This window comes from Pongo abelii, chromosome 2 (assembly GCF_028885655.2).
Source record: "Pongo abelii isolate AG06213 chromosome 2, NHGRI_mPonAbe1-v2.0_pri, whole genome shotgun sequence".
NCBI classification, from domain to species: domain Eukaryota; kingdom Metazoa; phylum Chordata; class Mammalia; order Primates; family Hominidae; genus Pongo; species Pongo abelii.
This window is the reverse complement of record NC_085928.1, coordinates 1,729,063-1,746,012: the sequence shown is the minus strand read 5'-3', so window position 1 is coordinate 1,746,012 and position 16,950 is coordinate 1,729,063. Positions and strand designations below refer to the sequence as shown.

The 16,950-nt window shown below is 38.7% G+C and overlaps 1 protein-coding gene across 14 annotated transcripts in view; it reads left to right on the top strand.

The window, feature by feature from the left end:
- Positions 1-16,950, top strand: part of EPHA6 (EPH receptor A6) — a 965,948-nt gene that overhangs the window by 426,847 nt on the left and 522,151 nt on the right. For all 14 annotated transcript variants that reach the window (XR_008523481.2, XM_063721671.1, XM_063721674.1 and 11 more), the window contains one exon: positions 14,681-14,836. Coding sequence is in view for 13 of the 14 variants with exons in the window: in XM_063721671.1 (XP_063577741.1) it covers positions 14,681-14,836 (156 nt within the window). In the remaining variant the exon portion in view is untranslated. The remainder of the gene's footprint in view (positions 1-14,680; positions 14,837-16,950) is intronic.

Below are 16,950 nucleotides of genomic sequence, written 5' to 3'. Positions count from 1 at the left end.
ATTCTCCATCCAACTTTGTTCCGTTGCTGGTGAGGAACTGCATTCCTTTGGAGGAGGAGAGGCACTCTGCTTTTTAGAGTTTCCAGTTTTTCTGCTTTGTTTTTTCCCCGTCTTTGTGGTTTTATCTACTTTTGGTCTTTGATGATGGTGATGTACAGATGGGTTTTTGGTGTGGATGTCCTTTCTGTTTGTTAGTTTTCCTTCTAACAGACAGTACCCTCCACTGCAGATCTATTGGAGTTTGCTAGAGGTCCACTCCAGACCCTGTTTGCCTGGGTATCAGCAGCGGTGTCTGCAGAACCGCGGATTTTCGTGATCCGCGAATGCTGCTGTCTGATCGTTCCTCTGGAAGTTTTGTCTCAGAGGAGTACCTGGGCATGTGAGGTGTCAGTCTGCCCCTACTTGGGGGTGCCTCCCAGTTAGGCTGCTCAGGGATCAGGGGTCAGGGACCCACTTGAGGAGGCAGTCTTCCCATTCTCAGATCTCCAGCTGTGTGCTGGGAGAACCACTGCTCTCCTCAAAGCTGTCAGACAGGGGGGACATTTAAGTCTGCAGAGGTTACTGTTGTCTTTTTGTTTGTCTGTGCCCTGCCCCCAGAGGTGGAGCCTACAGAGGCAGGCAGGCCTTCTTGAGCTGTGGTGGGCTCCACCCAGTTCGAGCTTCCCAGTTGCTTTGTTTACCTAAGCGAGCCTGGGCAATGGCGGGCGCCCCTCCCCCAGCCTCGGTGCCGCCGTGCAGTTTGATCTCAGACTGCTGTGCTAGCAATCAGCAAGACTCCGTGGGCGTAGGACCCTCCGAGCCAGGTGCGAGATATAATCTCCTGGTGCGCCGTTTCCTAAGCCCGTCGGAAAAGCGCAGTATTCGGGTGGGAGTGGCCCGATTTTCCAGGTGCCGTCTGTCACCCCTTTCCTTGACCAGAAAAGGGAACTCCCTGACCCCTTGCATCTCCCGAGTGAGGCAATGCCTCGCCCTGCTTCGGCTGGCACACGGTGCGCTGCACCCACTGTCCTGCGCCCACTGTCTGGCACTCCCTAGTGAGATGAACCCGGTACCTGAGATGGAAATGCAGAAATCACCCGTCTTGTGCGTCGCTCACACTGGGAGCTGTAGACCGGAGCTCTTCCTATTCGGCCATCTTGGCTCCTCCTCCACAACAGTATGTGATTTCTATGTTGATGTCCTCTTCTTTACATAACCAGAAGTTTAAAAATCTGACTGCTTGTCTGATACCTGTGTGCTGGTCTTGGCCTAGTTCTTAAGTCTTTGGCATGTTAAATAGAATAGAATCCACATGTGTGCATTTGGGAGTAAGCTCAAGAGTTCATAAACAAGTTTATGGATTGCTTTTCTAAGCTTCTCTCTCTCTGCATGTTCTCCGGGTGCTTTCTGGTTTCCTGTGGTTTCTCTATAAGATGCCTTGGCAAGAAGGCTGAGGCTTTATTTCGTCCACTCTGCTGTGCCGTTCTGCAACCACGTTCACTTCCAGACCCATGTGAGAGGAGGACAGAGAGAAAAAGAAACACAATGGAGGTTGACCCACCCTCTTGGAACCACAGCTTCAATGAACAAACAAGAAAGTTTACTTTCTTAGAATTTCGACTCCTGTGTTTCCCATTTCTGGCCACCACCACCACCATCACTTTGTGATTGCTTGAGGACTAGGCAAGAGTTAAGGAAGAAAAGAAAAAATGGGCGGGGAATTGCCACATTCCCTCTGAGCATTATGAATTCTGATTCCCACTCCTAAAGCTAAAATGAGCAAGCTTGTCCTGGAGCTGTCTATGGCCTGGTGTCCACTTCCAAGTTTCCAGTTCATTCAGGCCAGAAGACAGTTCAGTGGGAATTAGAAAGATGAATGAGAACAATGGTAAACTTATCATCAGCCCAGCAATACTTCACATTTTGGTCTTCTCCAATGTGCCTACTTCTACTTCGAGTCCTCAAATTGCTGCTTTGTGTATTCTTCCTAGATTTTATAGTTAAGCGGGAGAAAGAGTATGCCATGTGTTTGCTCTATCCTTTCTGGAACAAGAGCATTTTACTCTGATTCGTTGGGATTAAATTGATGTAACTTGCAGTATATTTATGTAGGTCTAATGGTTTTTCTATTTTTTTATTCAATGGGAAGTTCATTAAAGCATTTATCTGATGACAGTAAGAAATTGAAATTAGTACCAGTACTCCTTTACATACATTACCTAATTATAATCTCACGTGTTCTTTGTGTGTCCGTGTGTGTGTGTGTGTGTGTGTGTGTGTGAGAGAGAGAGAGAGAGAGAGAGAGGGAGTCTCACTCTATTGCCCAGGCTGGAGTGCAGTGGTGCAGTCTCAGCTCACTGCAACCTCCGCCTCCCAGGTTCAAGTGATTCTCATGCCTCAGCCTCCCAAGGAGCTGGAATTCCAGGTGCTTGCCACTATGCCTGGCTAATTTTTGTATTTTTAGTAGAGACAGGGTTTCACTATGTTGGCCAGGCTGGTCTGAAACTCCAGACCACAAGTGATTCACCCACCTTAGCTTCCTAAAGTGATAGGGATTACAGTCTTGAGCCACCTCACCTGGCTTCATGTATTCTTTATAGTTCCCATCCTCTGAAGAAAGTTGGATTGAATATTTTGAAGCACAATACTATTGCTATTTGCCCAACAGAAAAACATGGAGTGCCACTGCACTCCAGCCTGGGCAACAAGAGCGAAACTTTGTCTCAAAAAAAAAAAAATGAAAAGAAAATTAGTGATATTTCAATCACTGTATTCATATTTAGTTTGCCTTTAATATATATCTTTCTCTAAAAATTTACTTTGACTTTTGCCATATGTATAACATTTTCATTGTTATTTTAAGCAATCACATGAAGTTTCTCAAATTATAAGCATATTTTGAAATAAAAATTTCAAAACATATTTCAGAAATAAGGATATGTTTGTAATTTGGTTATTCTTAACTGAATATACAAGTTTATTATTTATAGGCTTGGATTTGGTGAATTTGAGAATTTCAGTGGATGCTATGAGGTTATTCAGAAGAAGCAACAGATGTGTGTTTATTCACCCTTACGTTTTGCAGTTTTCTTACGTTTAAATTCCTTAATCTTCCTTGCTTTTGCCAATCACTTGACAACAATATTTATTGTACAGCAGCATCTAGGAAAACATAAATGATACTGTTTTTGCCAGTTTCTTAAAGTTCTTTCAAGAATCCTATTATTTTGAGAAATGATGCAGATCATATATTTTACTGATAAGTCATACAGGTTTATCTAAACTTACAGGCTATTGAACACCATGAAGGAAAAGCAGTCAGTTATATTAATATCAGTTCCTGACACACAAGATGCAATTCAATATTTCATCAAACAATGACAAGCACACAGCATGATATGCTAGCTAGGATTTCTCATGTTATTTTTTTGTCTTCCAGTTCTCTGATAATAAGGATAAGCCTAAAAACACTGCTAACAATATATAGTCTAACCACTCAATTGTGAAGGTATGAGTAGAACATATTATTCATTTCTTATTTTTTGTTTTATTAGAGACATACTTTGTGTGTGTGTGTATGTGACTGAAAGTCACAGTCTTCAGCTGTGTTTCAATCAATACTTCAATATTCTGATTTCAATTTTCTGTGGGTAATGAAATTTCAAACGTCTATAAGGGAAATTGTTTTATAAGATAATTAACATAGTCAGGCATGGTGGCAGGCATCTGTAATTCCAGCTACTCAGGAGGCTGAGGCAGGAGAACTGCTTGAACCCAGGAGGCGGAGGTTGCAGTGAGCTGAGATCGTGCCACTGCACTTCAGTCTGGGCAACAAGAGCAAAACTTCGTCTCAAAAAAAAAAAAGAAAAGAAAAAGAAAATTAGTGATATTTCAATCACAGTATCCATATTTAGTTTGCGTTTAATATGTCTTCTCTAAAAATTGACTTTTGCCATATGTATGACATTTTCATTGTTATTTTAAGCAATCACATAAAGTTTCTGAAATTATAAACATATTTTGAAATAAAAATTTCAAAACATATTTCAGAAATAAGGATATGTTTGTAATTTGATTATTCTTAACTGAATATACTTCCTCCAATTATATGATCTGAAATTTAGGAAGGTAAAAGCTTTTTGTTAAACATAGTTTATTGAACATATTAGTTTACCTCTATGCCTTTTTGACAATTCACTAACAGGAATAAGGGTATATAGAATGTTTACTCTAACAAGAAGAAAGCAAAAGAGAAAGGGAAAAGAAACTACATCAGGTGAGAAAAGTCAATGTCTGTATTAGGTCATGTCTTTATTGCTATAAAGAAGAACCTGAGATGGGTAATTTGTAATGAAAAGAGGTTTAATTGGCTCATGATTCTTCTGGCAGTACAAGCATGGCTCCAGCTTCTGCTTCTGGTGAGGGGCTCAGGAAGCTTCTAATTATGGTAGGAGGAGAAGGGGAGCCTGTACATCACATGGTGTGAGCAGGAGCAAGGGGTGGGGAAGTTGTGGTCCTAGACTTTTAAACAACCTTATCTCGCATGAACTAACTGAGCAACAACTCACTTATAAACAGGGGATGCTTCTAAACCATTCATGAGGAATCCACCTCCATGATTCCGTCATCTCCCACCAGGCCCCACCTCCAACACTGAGAATCACATTTCAACATGAGATTTCAAGAAGACAAATATCCAAACCACATCAATGTCAACAAATTTCAGAAAATGAAAATCAAGTGGAGGATCAATAACTCATGTAGCAATGGAAATTAGTGTGACTACTGCAGGGGGATAGGCCCCTTTCATCTCATGCTTTTCTTTTGGGCATATAGCAAGCAGTGGAATTGTTATATCAAATCGTAGGCCTATGTTCATCTATAGTAAGTACTGCCAAACAGTCCTCTAAAGTGGTAGCACCAACTTAAACTCCTCCAGTGATATTTTACAGTTCATATTGCTCCATATTCTCAGAAACATTTGGTATTGTGTGTTTATTTCATCTTAAGTATTCTGGTACAGGTGGTAGTATTACATTGCACTTTAAAATAAGTTATTTAAATATGTCTTTGAGAAACTAGATATAGTAGATAGGAAAAGGACATTATAGAAGACAGTGAAATATGAAGACAGAAAAATAAGAATTTAGGATGACTCAAGCAGTCTGATTTTTACTTTTGGTCAAGATGGAGTAACTTCTACTATCTGAGATAAGAAAACTCATTTAAAATATGTGGAAAAAACATATTTAAGATATGAGACATCAGATAACCAAGAGATAGTAATTAAAAGAGGAAAGCCCTACAATTTCCCCAACTTACTATTTAGGGTAAATTTTTAGGCCCTGGCACAGGGAGAGAGGACCCTGATAAAACCTTATAAACTCCTTAATGCACTATTAATTGAGAAGACAGATCTGAGAGTTCAGGGAAATCAAGGTAGCAAGATTTCACAACGTCAGTACGACAGAGAAAAGGGCTTTCCAAAAGACAACTCCAGAGAGGTGCAGAGGTTCTCTGTGAGTGCTCACTTAAATTTTACTAATAAAAAAATTCAACAAAGAAGATAAAACAGATCGTAAAAAGTATGTCACTTTTCTAAAATAACATAGGAAAAGAGGAAAATAACAAAGACATGGGACAGATTCAAAGCAAATAGCAAGGTAGAATTAAACCTAAGAATATCAGTAATCACATTAAATATAAATGATCTAAATACCCCAATTAAATGGCATAGATTGTCAAATAGTATTTTTTTACAAGACCCAGGTATGTGCTGCTTCAGAGAAACATACTTTAAATATAAAAATGAAAATACCCTAAAATGAAGAGGTATAAGAAAACTTCTGGGATTGACAGATATATTTGCTATCTTGATTGTGCAAAGTTTTCACAGTTGTGTAGATTTATCACAATACCCAATCGTATGCTTTATTTGAAGTTTTCTGTATGCCAATTATACTTCAGTAAAGCTGTGAGAAAATAATATGGTCCATGTAGGGAGTGGCAAGAAGTATAAAATTTCTGTAGCAGTGGAAGGTGAGTTTGGAAAAATAGATGTGAGTCCATCTCTGGAGGAAATTAAATGCTAATCTCAGTTTGGACTTTATTCTAGAAACCAGGTATTGTCATATTTTTTCTGTGAAAAGCCGTAGAGTATGTACTTTAGACTTTGAAGTCTGAGTCAAAAATCTATAATATCATATACTTATATAATCATTTAAAAATATAAAGGCTGGGTGCAGATGCTCATGCCTATAGTCTCAGCACTTTGGCAGGCTGAGGCAAGGCAGATCACTGAAGCACAGAAGAATGGGACCAGCCTGAACAATATGGCAAAAACCCCTCTCTACAAAAAACACAAAAATTAGCTGGCATGGTGGTGCATGCCTGTAGTCCCAGCTACTTGGGAGGCTGATGTGGGAGGACCACCTGAGCTTGGGAGATGGAGGCTGCAGTAAGCTGTGATCATGCCATTGCACTCTAGCCTGGATGAAAGAGTGAGACCCTATCTTAAAAAAAAAATGTAAAACCATTCTTAGCTTTCAGTCTGTGTATTAGTCCATTTTCATAGTGCTATAAAGAACTGCCTGAGACAAGGTAATTTATAAAAAATAGAGGTTTAATTGGCTCACAATTCAGTATGGCTGGGGAAGCCTTAGGAAACTTACAATTGTGGCGGAAGGCAAAAAGGAAGCAAGGCACCTTTTTCACAAGACGGAAGGAGAAGTGCCTAGCAAAGTAGGAAGAGCCCCTTATAAAACCATCAGATCTTGTAAGAAGTCACTCACTATCATGAGAATAGCATGAGGGAAACCACCCCCATGATTCAATTACATCCACCTGGTCTCTCCCTTGACACATAGGGATTATAGGGATTATAATTCAAGATGAGACTTGGTTGGGGATAAAAAGCCTAACCAAATCATTCTGTCCCTGGCCCTACCCAAATATCATATCCTTTTCACATTATGATACCAATCATGCCTTCCCAACTGTCCCCCAAAGTCATAATTCATTCCAGCATTAACCCAAAATTCCAAGTCCAAAGTCTCATCTGAGAAAAGGCAAGTCCCTTCAACCTATGAGCCTGTAAAATCAAAAGCAAGTGAATTAGTTTCTAGATACAATAGGGGTACAGGCATTGGGTAAATACACCCATTCCAAATGGGAGAAATTGACCAGAACAAAAGGGCTCCAGGCCTTGTGTAAGTCTGAAATCTAGTGTGGCAGTCAAATCTTCAAGCTGCAGAATGATCTCCTTTGACTTCTTGTCTCACTTTCAGGTCACCCTGATGCAAGAGGTGGGCTCCCACAGTCTTGGACAGCTCTACCCCTGTGGCTTTGCAGGGTACAGCTCCACTCCTGGCTGCTTTTATGGGCTGGCATTGAGTGTCTGTGGCTTTTCCAGGCACATGGTGCAGGCTGTCGGTGGTCTACCATTCTGGGGTTTAGTGGATGGTGGCCCTCTTCTCACAGTGCCACTAGGCAGTACCCAAGTGGGGACTCTGTGTGGGTGTTTAAACCCTACATTTTCCCTCTTCATTGCCCATGAGGGCAATGAAGTTCCCTCATGAGGGTTCCCCATGAGGTTCTCCATGAGGGCTCCACCCCTGCATCAGACTTTTGCCATATAATGAAATATTATACTAAATGTTAATCTAGGCATTTCCATACATCCTCTGAAATCTGGGTAGAAACTCCCAAGGCTCAATTCTTGTCTTCTGTGTACCTAAAGGCCCAACAGCACATGGAAGCCACCAATGCTTGGGGGTTGCAACCGCTGAAGCAATGGCCCAAGCTGTACCTTGGCCCCTTTTAGCCATGGCTGAAGCTGGAGTGACTGGGGTGCAGGGTGCCATGTCCCAAGGCTGCACAGGGCAGCTGGGCCCTGAGCCCAGCCCATGAAACCTTTTTTCCCTCCTAGGCCTCTAGGTTTGTGATGGGAAGTGCTGCCGTGAATATCTCTGAAATGCCCTAGAAATATTTTCTCCATTGTCTTGGCAATTAGCATTCAGCTCCTTGTTAGTTATGCAAATTCCTGCAGCCAGCTTTAATTTCTCCCCAGAAAATGGGTTTTTCTTTTCTATTGTATCATCAGGTTGCAAATTTTCAAAAATTTTATGCTCTATTTCCCTTTTAAACATAAGTTCTAATTTCAAACCATCTCTTTGTGAATGTATAAAACTGAATGGTTTTAAGAGCACCCAAGTAACATCTTGAATGCTTTGCTGCTTAGAAATTTCTTCTGCCAGTTACCCTAAATCATCTCTCATGAGTTCAAAGTTCCACAGATCTCTGCGACAGAAGCAAAATGCCACCAGTCTCTTTGCTAAAGCATAGCAAGAGTCACCTTTATTCCAGTGCACAACAAGCTCCTTATCTCCATCTGAGCCCACCTCAGCCTTGACTTAATTGTCCATATCACTATCAGCATTTTGTTCTGAGTCATTCAACAAGCCTCTAGGAAGTTGCAAACTTTCCCACATCTTCCTGTCTTCTTCTGAGCCCTCCAGGTCTCTAGACAGTTCCAAACTTTCCCACATCTTCCTATCTTCTTCTGAGCCCTCCAAACTTTCCAACTTTTGCCTGTTACCCATTTCCAAAGACGCTTCCACACTTTTGGTATCTTTATAGCAGTACCCCACTCTCTTTGGTACCAATTTACTGTATTATTCCATTTTCATACTACTATAAACTAGTATGCCCAAGATTGGGTAATTTATAAAGGAAAGAGGTGTAATTGACCACCAATTTAACATGTCTGGAGAAGCCTCAGGAAATTTACAATCATGGCAGAAGGCAAAGGGGAAGCAAGGGACCTTCTTCACAAGGCAAGAGGAAGGAGAATTGCCTAGAGAAAGGGGAAGAGCCCCTTATAAAACCATCTGATCTTGTGAGAACTCACTCAATATCACAAAGACAGCATGGGGGAAAACACCCCCATGATTCAATTATATCCACCTGGTCTCTCCCTTGACACATGGGGATTATGAGGATTATAATTCAAAATGAGATTTGGGTGGGGACACAAAGCCTAACCAAATCAGTCTGTACAAATCTATGCAGTGGTCTGGTTTTGCAAAAAGGCTAAACTCTTACTATAGACAATAGAGAATAGCATAGCCATATCTACTATTTAGAAATGTAACTTGCAGAAACTGTGGAGTGGATATGAGCAGGGAGAAAGCAGAGACAGGCAGACCTGAGATGAATGCACTATTCCAAAAGATGTAGTGATTTAAATAATAAATCTTTATTATTATGGGGGAAAACTTAAAAGTAGAAATTAAAAAGGTAATGCAGGCTGGCTATGGTGGCTCATGCCTATAATCCCAGCACTTTGGGAGGCCAAGGCAGGCGGATCACAAAGTCACGAGATGGAGACCATCTGGCCAACACAGTGAAACCTGGACTCTACTAAAAATACAAAAATTAGATGGGCATGATGGTGCATGCCTATGAACCCAACTCGGGAGGCTGAGACAGGAGAATCGCTTGAACCAGGGACTTGGAGGTTGTGGTGAGCCGAGATCCTGCCACTGCACTCCAGCCTGGTGACAGAGCAAGACTCTGTCTCAAAAAAAAAAAAAAAAAAAGTAACGATGGTCTGTTCCCAAATAGATTTTTCTAAAGGAAAAAATAATAGAAACCACTTTGTTAGATAACCTGTAACTTTCCAACATGATTCTGTAGAATATAGACATATGTTGGAAAACATTCTTATCTTCACTCGCTTGTTTCTTGAAAGCAAGAAGTTTATACATCCTATAATATAAACAGAAAAATAAGGAAGTAGTAGAGAAGGAAAGAATATATAAGAAAGAAATTTAAAAGTTCTCAAGACATAAGTACTGATATCCCATTTATAACCCAATTCTAACAAAACCTAAGACCACTAATTGAATAGATACACAGAATACTTGTGCAATTATCTCATGTTTGGTATTAGCATTCACCATTTATTTACCTTCATTCCATTTTTACAGTGTTTATAAAAACTAAAGGCTGGGTGCAGTGGCTCATGCCTGTAATCCCAGCACTTTGGGAGGCCGAGGCAGGTGGATCACTCGAGGTCAGGAGTTGGAGACCAGCCTGCCAACATGGTGAAACCCCATCTCTACTGAAATACAAAAATTAGGCAGACGTGGTGATGGATGCCTATAATCCCAGCTAGTCAGGAGGCTGAGGCAGGAGAATTGCTTGATCTGGGAGCAGAGGTTGCAGTGAGCCGAGATCGCACCACTGCACTCCAGCCTGGACAACAGAGCCAGACCCCTTCTCAAAAACAAACAAACAAACAAACAAAAAACTCTAAAACCTAAATATGCCTGAAATATGGTAGGCATTGTGCATACTGTGATGTGTGATATTGAGGCCCATCTCTGGCTTGTGGCAGTTACATAAAGCTGAGATAACACCTGACACAATAGTTGTAATCTAATATGATATGATCTGAGAGTTATATGCTGTATACTATTAATGTGTGCTATATAAGAGAATGTGAGTGCCTCAATAATAATTTTCTAACAACAGAATTCTTTATTTTTAAATGAAATATTATACTAAATGTTAATATCGAAATAGAGAAATATTGAAGTAATCCAAATATATTTTATGAGTTCAAAATTTTTAGGATTTCAAAGGCAAGTTGATGTACAAAAACATTTGAAATCAGGGATAGTTGAAAGTTGCAGCTCTTATATCCAATTTGTATGTGTATTTTTTGCATTAGGAGTAATATCCAAGTTCACATTAATAATAATTTCAAATAGAAAGTTGTTAATAGCTAGGTCATTTTGCAATATTAGAATAATCATTTTTCAGACACAGTTAAAGCACTTTCAAGATATTTACTGTCTGTTTTCATCCCTTACCTATAATACATTAAGCAGAAAACATATAAATCTAAGAAAGATGAATTGTGCCATTATCAGACCATGCATTAAGTAGATATGCATAATCTTCTACAGGAATTTAATTAGCAGAGTACTCACACACTATCCAGTTCAATTAAACAAGTATGTATTGAGGACCTACATTGTGACAAGCACTAAGCACCAGACAAACCTGCTCTTGTGGTGCTTACAGCCATTAAACAGGTAATTACCAAGGTCTAACTAATGCGGAAAAGGCCCAGGTCCTTTGAGAAACTAAATTTGGCCTAAGAAGTCAGAATGGCCCTCTTAAAGAAGTGTGAGCTGAAAGATAAGTGAATCACAGAGTCATTGGGGTTATGAGGAATTGGCAACACACGTGGGTCATGAGGTAGAGATACAATGAAGAGACTTTTCAACAGAGAAGAAGTCTTAAAGCAGGAGAAAGAGCATTGTAAAACCATAGAAATTAAAGGAGATCTTTGGCAATTCATTCCTTTATTTGCCAAATATACCTCATTTGAGGGTCTAATAATGCCTAGCACTGTTCTAGACCCTGGAAATGCATTTTAGAAAACAAAACAAAGAAAAATATCTTCTTTATTGGAGCATACATTTTACTGTGGAATGATTTAAAAATTAAATGCATCATGTATCAGATGTGAAGTTCTTTGGAGAGGGGAGTATAATATGAAATATTGCAGCAGGATGTAGCAGGAAGCAGGGAAGACTTCATTAATCTGGTGATATTTGAACAAAGACCTGATATAAAGGAAGGGTTAAAGCATGCAGATAGCTGAGTAAGAGCAAGTGTTAAAAAAAGCCCTGTTGTGGGAAGGAGCTTTGGGTGTGCAAGATTCTGGAAAAGGCCAGTGTGGCTAGAGCGAAGTGTCTGAAGGAACAAAAGGTAGGAAATGAAAAGCAGAGTCACAGGGGGTGGGAAGCAAAACCATGCAGTGCTTGGGAGGCAGTTATCAAGGCAACAACTTTTACTCTCCGAGGAAGAGAAAGCCAATGGAAGGCTCGAAGTCCAGTCATAATACAGTCTTATACATGTTTTAAGGAGATCATCAGCTACTGGGTTGACCATAAACTGTAGAAGGGCAAAGCCTTAACGGAGAAGGTGCAGGAAGGGAGTATTTTCATCTGATGTGGTTGGAGAAGTAGGCAGGGCCAAATCATGGGCAACATTGTAATCCAAGTTAAATATTTTAAACTTCAACATTAATATGGTGGAAAATTATAAGCATTTTTTAAATAGAAGGATGTAATGAATAGATTTCTGTGTTAAAATTTGGCTATCCAGTATGGTATTCGCTAGCCATGTGAGGTTATTGGGCACTTGAAATGCAGTTAGTTTAAATTGAAATCTGCTAAAGTACATACAGGATTTCAAATACTTTGAGAAAAAAAAAATTTAAAATCCAAGGAATGTAAAATATTTCAATGGTTGATATAATGTTAAAATGATAATATTTTGGATATATTGGGTTAAATAAAATATATTATTAAAATATAATTCCACCTGTTTCTTTTTAGTATTTTAATGTGGCTACTACAAAATTTAAAATTATTTATATGTGTCTCACCTTATATTGCTGTTAGACACAGTGTATTTAGAAGATCACTCTGAAGAATGGATTAAAGTGGGCAAGAATAGTTGCTGAGAGGCTAGTTATTAGACTGTTCTCAAGAACAGTTCGAATATCACTAGCCTATTCTAAATATCTTAGGAGGTGTTCTAAGCATTCTGAAAAGATTCTAAGAAGTAGAAAATTCACAGAAAACGCATCAGATAAGAAATTATTTAAATTCTTGTTTTAGCTACCAAAGAAAATAAATAAAAGGTAACAATGTCTTGCTGCACAAAATTAAGTTATAAGCAAGCTACTTTATATTCTGAACAATGTTTTTGGCTGAAATTTGCATGGCTGATTAAAAGAAGAAAATAATATGCTTATAATTCTTCTTTATGTGTCTTATAGGTTCTACATATGTACATGTAATAAATATCTTTTATATTGTGGTTCTATGGCATACATATTCCTAATTAATTTTAAATGGTCTTATTCTACAGAATAACATTAAAAACCTTTTAAATAATATTTAAAATGTTTTAAATATTACTTTATCTTAAAATAATATTTTAAATACCATTGCAATATTTAGAATGTAAACTCCCCATTTAGATTTATATATTCTCTATAAATTGACTAGTATGTTAGAATTTTAAATATTGTTATAGATTAAAGGTATTATTTAAATTTCAGGTCCAACTTTTTAATTTTTGGCTAATTTTGTTTGTTTGTTTGTTTGTTTGTTTTGAGATGGAGTCTCACTCTGTCACCCAGGCTGGAGTGCAGTGGCGCGATATCGGCTCACTGCAAGCTCCGCCTCCCGGCTTCATGCCATTCTCCTGCCTCAGCCTCCTGAGTAGCTGGGACTACAGGCGCCTGCCACCACACCCAGCTGATTTTTTGTATTTTTAGTAGAGAGGGGGTTTTACCGTGTTAGCCAGAATGGTCTCGATCTCCTGACCTTGTGATCAGCCCGCCTCGGCCTCCCGAAGTGCTGGGATTACAGGCGTGAGCCACCGCGCCCGGCAATTTTGGGCTAATTATTAACAGACCTATCCTGTCGAATATATTCAGTTATTTTAAACTGCATATTTTAGTAGAAAACAATTATTTTATTGGCAAACTGTATAAGGTAGATTTATTGAATATTTTATGATACATTGTCATAACTGCTGTCATAAGTTCACATTTAGTAATTAAATATTTTTAAACAATACTTCAATTATGAAAATGTTAGCGATGTTTCTCATGTATTATTTATGTATTCTGAATTTTCAAAATTTTAGAACAATATTTTAATAACCTTTTTTTGATTGACTATATACTATTTATTTATTAACAAGTTATTGAAGAGACTGTTGTTGTATATATGTGTACCACCACTCATCGTTGATATTGAATAACCAACCTCTTGATAGTAATTTTACTGTGTGGAATTGATAATTTTGCTTCTTTTGAATTACTAGATCATTTATAAAAGTATTATTATGAAAGCAAACATAAACTATCAAAAAATAGAGTTACAGCATATACAAAAGAAAATTTAGCCACTAAGAAAGGTGTCACAGACATACTTTCACCAAATTAGAATTTTCTTCTTTTTTTTTATTTTTTTATTTTATTATTATTATACTTTAAGTTTTAGGGTACATGTGCACAATGTGCAGGTTAGTTACATATGTATACATGTGCCATGCTGGAGTGCTGCACCCATTAACTCGTCATTTAGCATTAGGTATATCTCCTAATGCTATCCCTCCCCCCTCCCCCCACCCCACAACACAGGAAGAGAATTTTCTTCTTGACTACTCAGAAGAACTGAAGGGAAAATAGAATGTAAATACATTTTGAACAGTGTGATTTAATGTTATTTAATGCCATCTCTGAGAACGACACAAAATCATTTTCCTTACTGCTAGTTGTGGGCATCCCCATTCTTAGGTAAGCACTGATATTTTGTGTGCATGTGTGCATGTGCCCGTGTGGGTGTGTGTGTGTGTATGTGTGTATGCTTGAGGTATGATTTTAAAAATTAGCAGCCTCAGCTAAAATATGATTGCATTGTGGTTTTATTAACTCTCAATAACTAATTTCATTTGTTAATCTTAATATATATGTCTTCTCTATGTATGTGTAACACTGCACTCTGAGATCCAATGTGTGTATAAATTAAAGTATGTTGTACATGTACAAATAAAATAATCCTAGCAATAATAACTAAAAAAATGTTTTTTTCTCTTTTTACAGCTTGCAGACCAGGATTCTATAAAGCTTTTGCTGGGAACACAAAATGTTCTAAATGCCCTCCACACAGTTTAACATACATGGAAGCAACTTCTGTCTGTCAGTGTGAAAAGGGTTATTTCCGAGCTGCAAAAGACCCACCTTCTATGGCATGTACCAGTAAGTCTATACATTTTGGATTTGGAAATTCTGTTTCCAACCCTTTTGGTCTTTTCATTCTAAATTTAAAAAATAAGTAAATGTACAAAATCTTGCATTATCAATGCTATTTGTCTGTGATAACAGTCAAGGAAAAAGCTTCTCTCTCTTCTCAGCATAGTTGCTTTTCAACTCTTTGTAAAGAATGTGTTTACTCCTCAAAATTTGTTTTGATTCATGATGTACAAATGCCAGCACTGGTTTGAGGCCCTACAAGTTTTCCTTATCCATAATTTGTCCTTAGGAAATTATAGCAGTTGAAGGCTGCATGAGAAGTTATGAACAAAACTTCCGTTCTTTGCTTCAACCCTTGACCATTTTTAAAGCACATCAATTTAGGACCATATAGTTAACGTGTGAGGGAGATTCCAGAGGAAACTTTAAAAGTCATTGTGTTATTGTTATGTAGAAAAGTTCAAGTTTCCTTGACATTTATCTTTAAAGGCAGATATTTTTGAGTTTTTCCACATTTCACCTCTTACTTTCTCTCCAATATTTTTGGTTAGAAGCAATGGAATGTTAAATCTAAATGTGAGGGTCATTTTAATGCATACACCAATAATTTTAAATGAGTTGTATTCTTCTATTATTAAAATATTGTAAAATATCAGTACATTTAAAAAATAAAAGTGAATATATTAATACATTGCTAAGTTATGCAAAAGTAAAATATCACCCCTTAGATTTTTTTTAAAGTCTTGTTTAATATGTTAACATAAAAACAAAAGCATAATATATAAATTTAGAAAAAGGTAGAGGAGACTTTTTTTTTTTTCGAGACAGAGTTTTGCTCTTGTAGTCCAGGCTGGAGTGCAGTGGCATGATCCCGGCTCACTGCAGCCTCCACCTCCTGGGTTCAAGTGATTCTCCTGCCTCAGCCTCCTGAGTAGCTGGGACTACAGGCATACACCCCCACGCCTGGCTAATTTTCATATTTTTAGTAGAGATGGGGTTTCACCATGTTGGCCAGCCTGGTCTCAAACTCCTGACCTCAGGTGATCCACCTGCCTTGGCCTCCCAAAGTGCTGGGATTACAGGCATGAGCCACTGCCCCTGGCCGAAACTATTTTTTATGAAGAGTTACAGCTTGCAAGGTGACCATCCTGCAGGCTGGGAAATATAGTCTCTGACCAAGACATGCACTTTGAGGGTGGTAAGAATGACAGGGATTTATGCTGAATGAGGTGGTCAAAGACACATATGAAATACGCTATAGGAGTCATAAAATTTATGAAAGCAGAAACGTGCACATGCGCAATGGAGCTTCATGCCTCAGCATGGGACCCATGTACAAAAAATGGCCGTGTTAGCACAACCCAAGGGTGGAGTTTTCAGCCCTCTGATGTCAAAAGGTGAAGCAGAGGACGTAGAAACCCTCACTGAGCATACTCTGGACTGGCCAGAACTACTCCGTGGTTGGTGGTCTCTTATCAGGAAGGAATGCTGGTTAGTTGTTATGTCTAAACCACAAAAAGGGAGGGGCAGCATCAGATAGTTGATATCAGCGGTGCAGTGGGTCCTTAAAAAGGGCTGGCTTCTGTTTAACCCTTAAGGAAGAAAGCTTAATGGTAGTGAAGGAGGGAGGTGTGTCCAGCCTCTCATCTCATCATCATAGTCTCAGTTTTAAGGTTTCTCTGGGGTAAGCTTGGCCATGAGGGGGTCTGTTCAGTCGGTTGTGGAATTCTGATTTTATTTAATTTTTATTTTTATAACAATTGTTTTTGGGGAACGGGTGGTGTTTGGTTGCATGGGGGAAGTTCTTTAGTGGTGATTTCTGAGATTTTGGTGCATCCATCACTTGAGCAGTGTACACTGTACTCAATGTGTAGTCTTTTATCACTCACTACCCTCCCATCCTTCCCCACTGAGTTCCCAAATTCCAGTATATCATTCTTATGTTGTTCCTCCTCATACCTTAGCCACCAGTTATGTGAGAACATATGATGTTTGGTTTTCCATTCCTGAATTACTTCACTTAGAATAATGGTCTCCAACTCCAGGTTGCTGCAAATACCATTATTTTGTTCCTTTTTATTGCTGAGTAGCATTCTATGGTGTGTGTGTGGGTGTGTGTA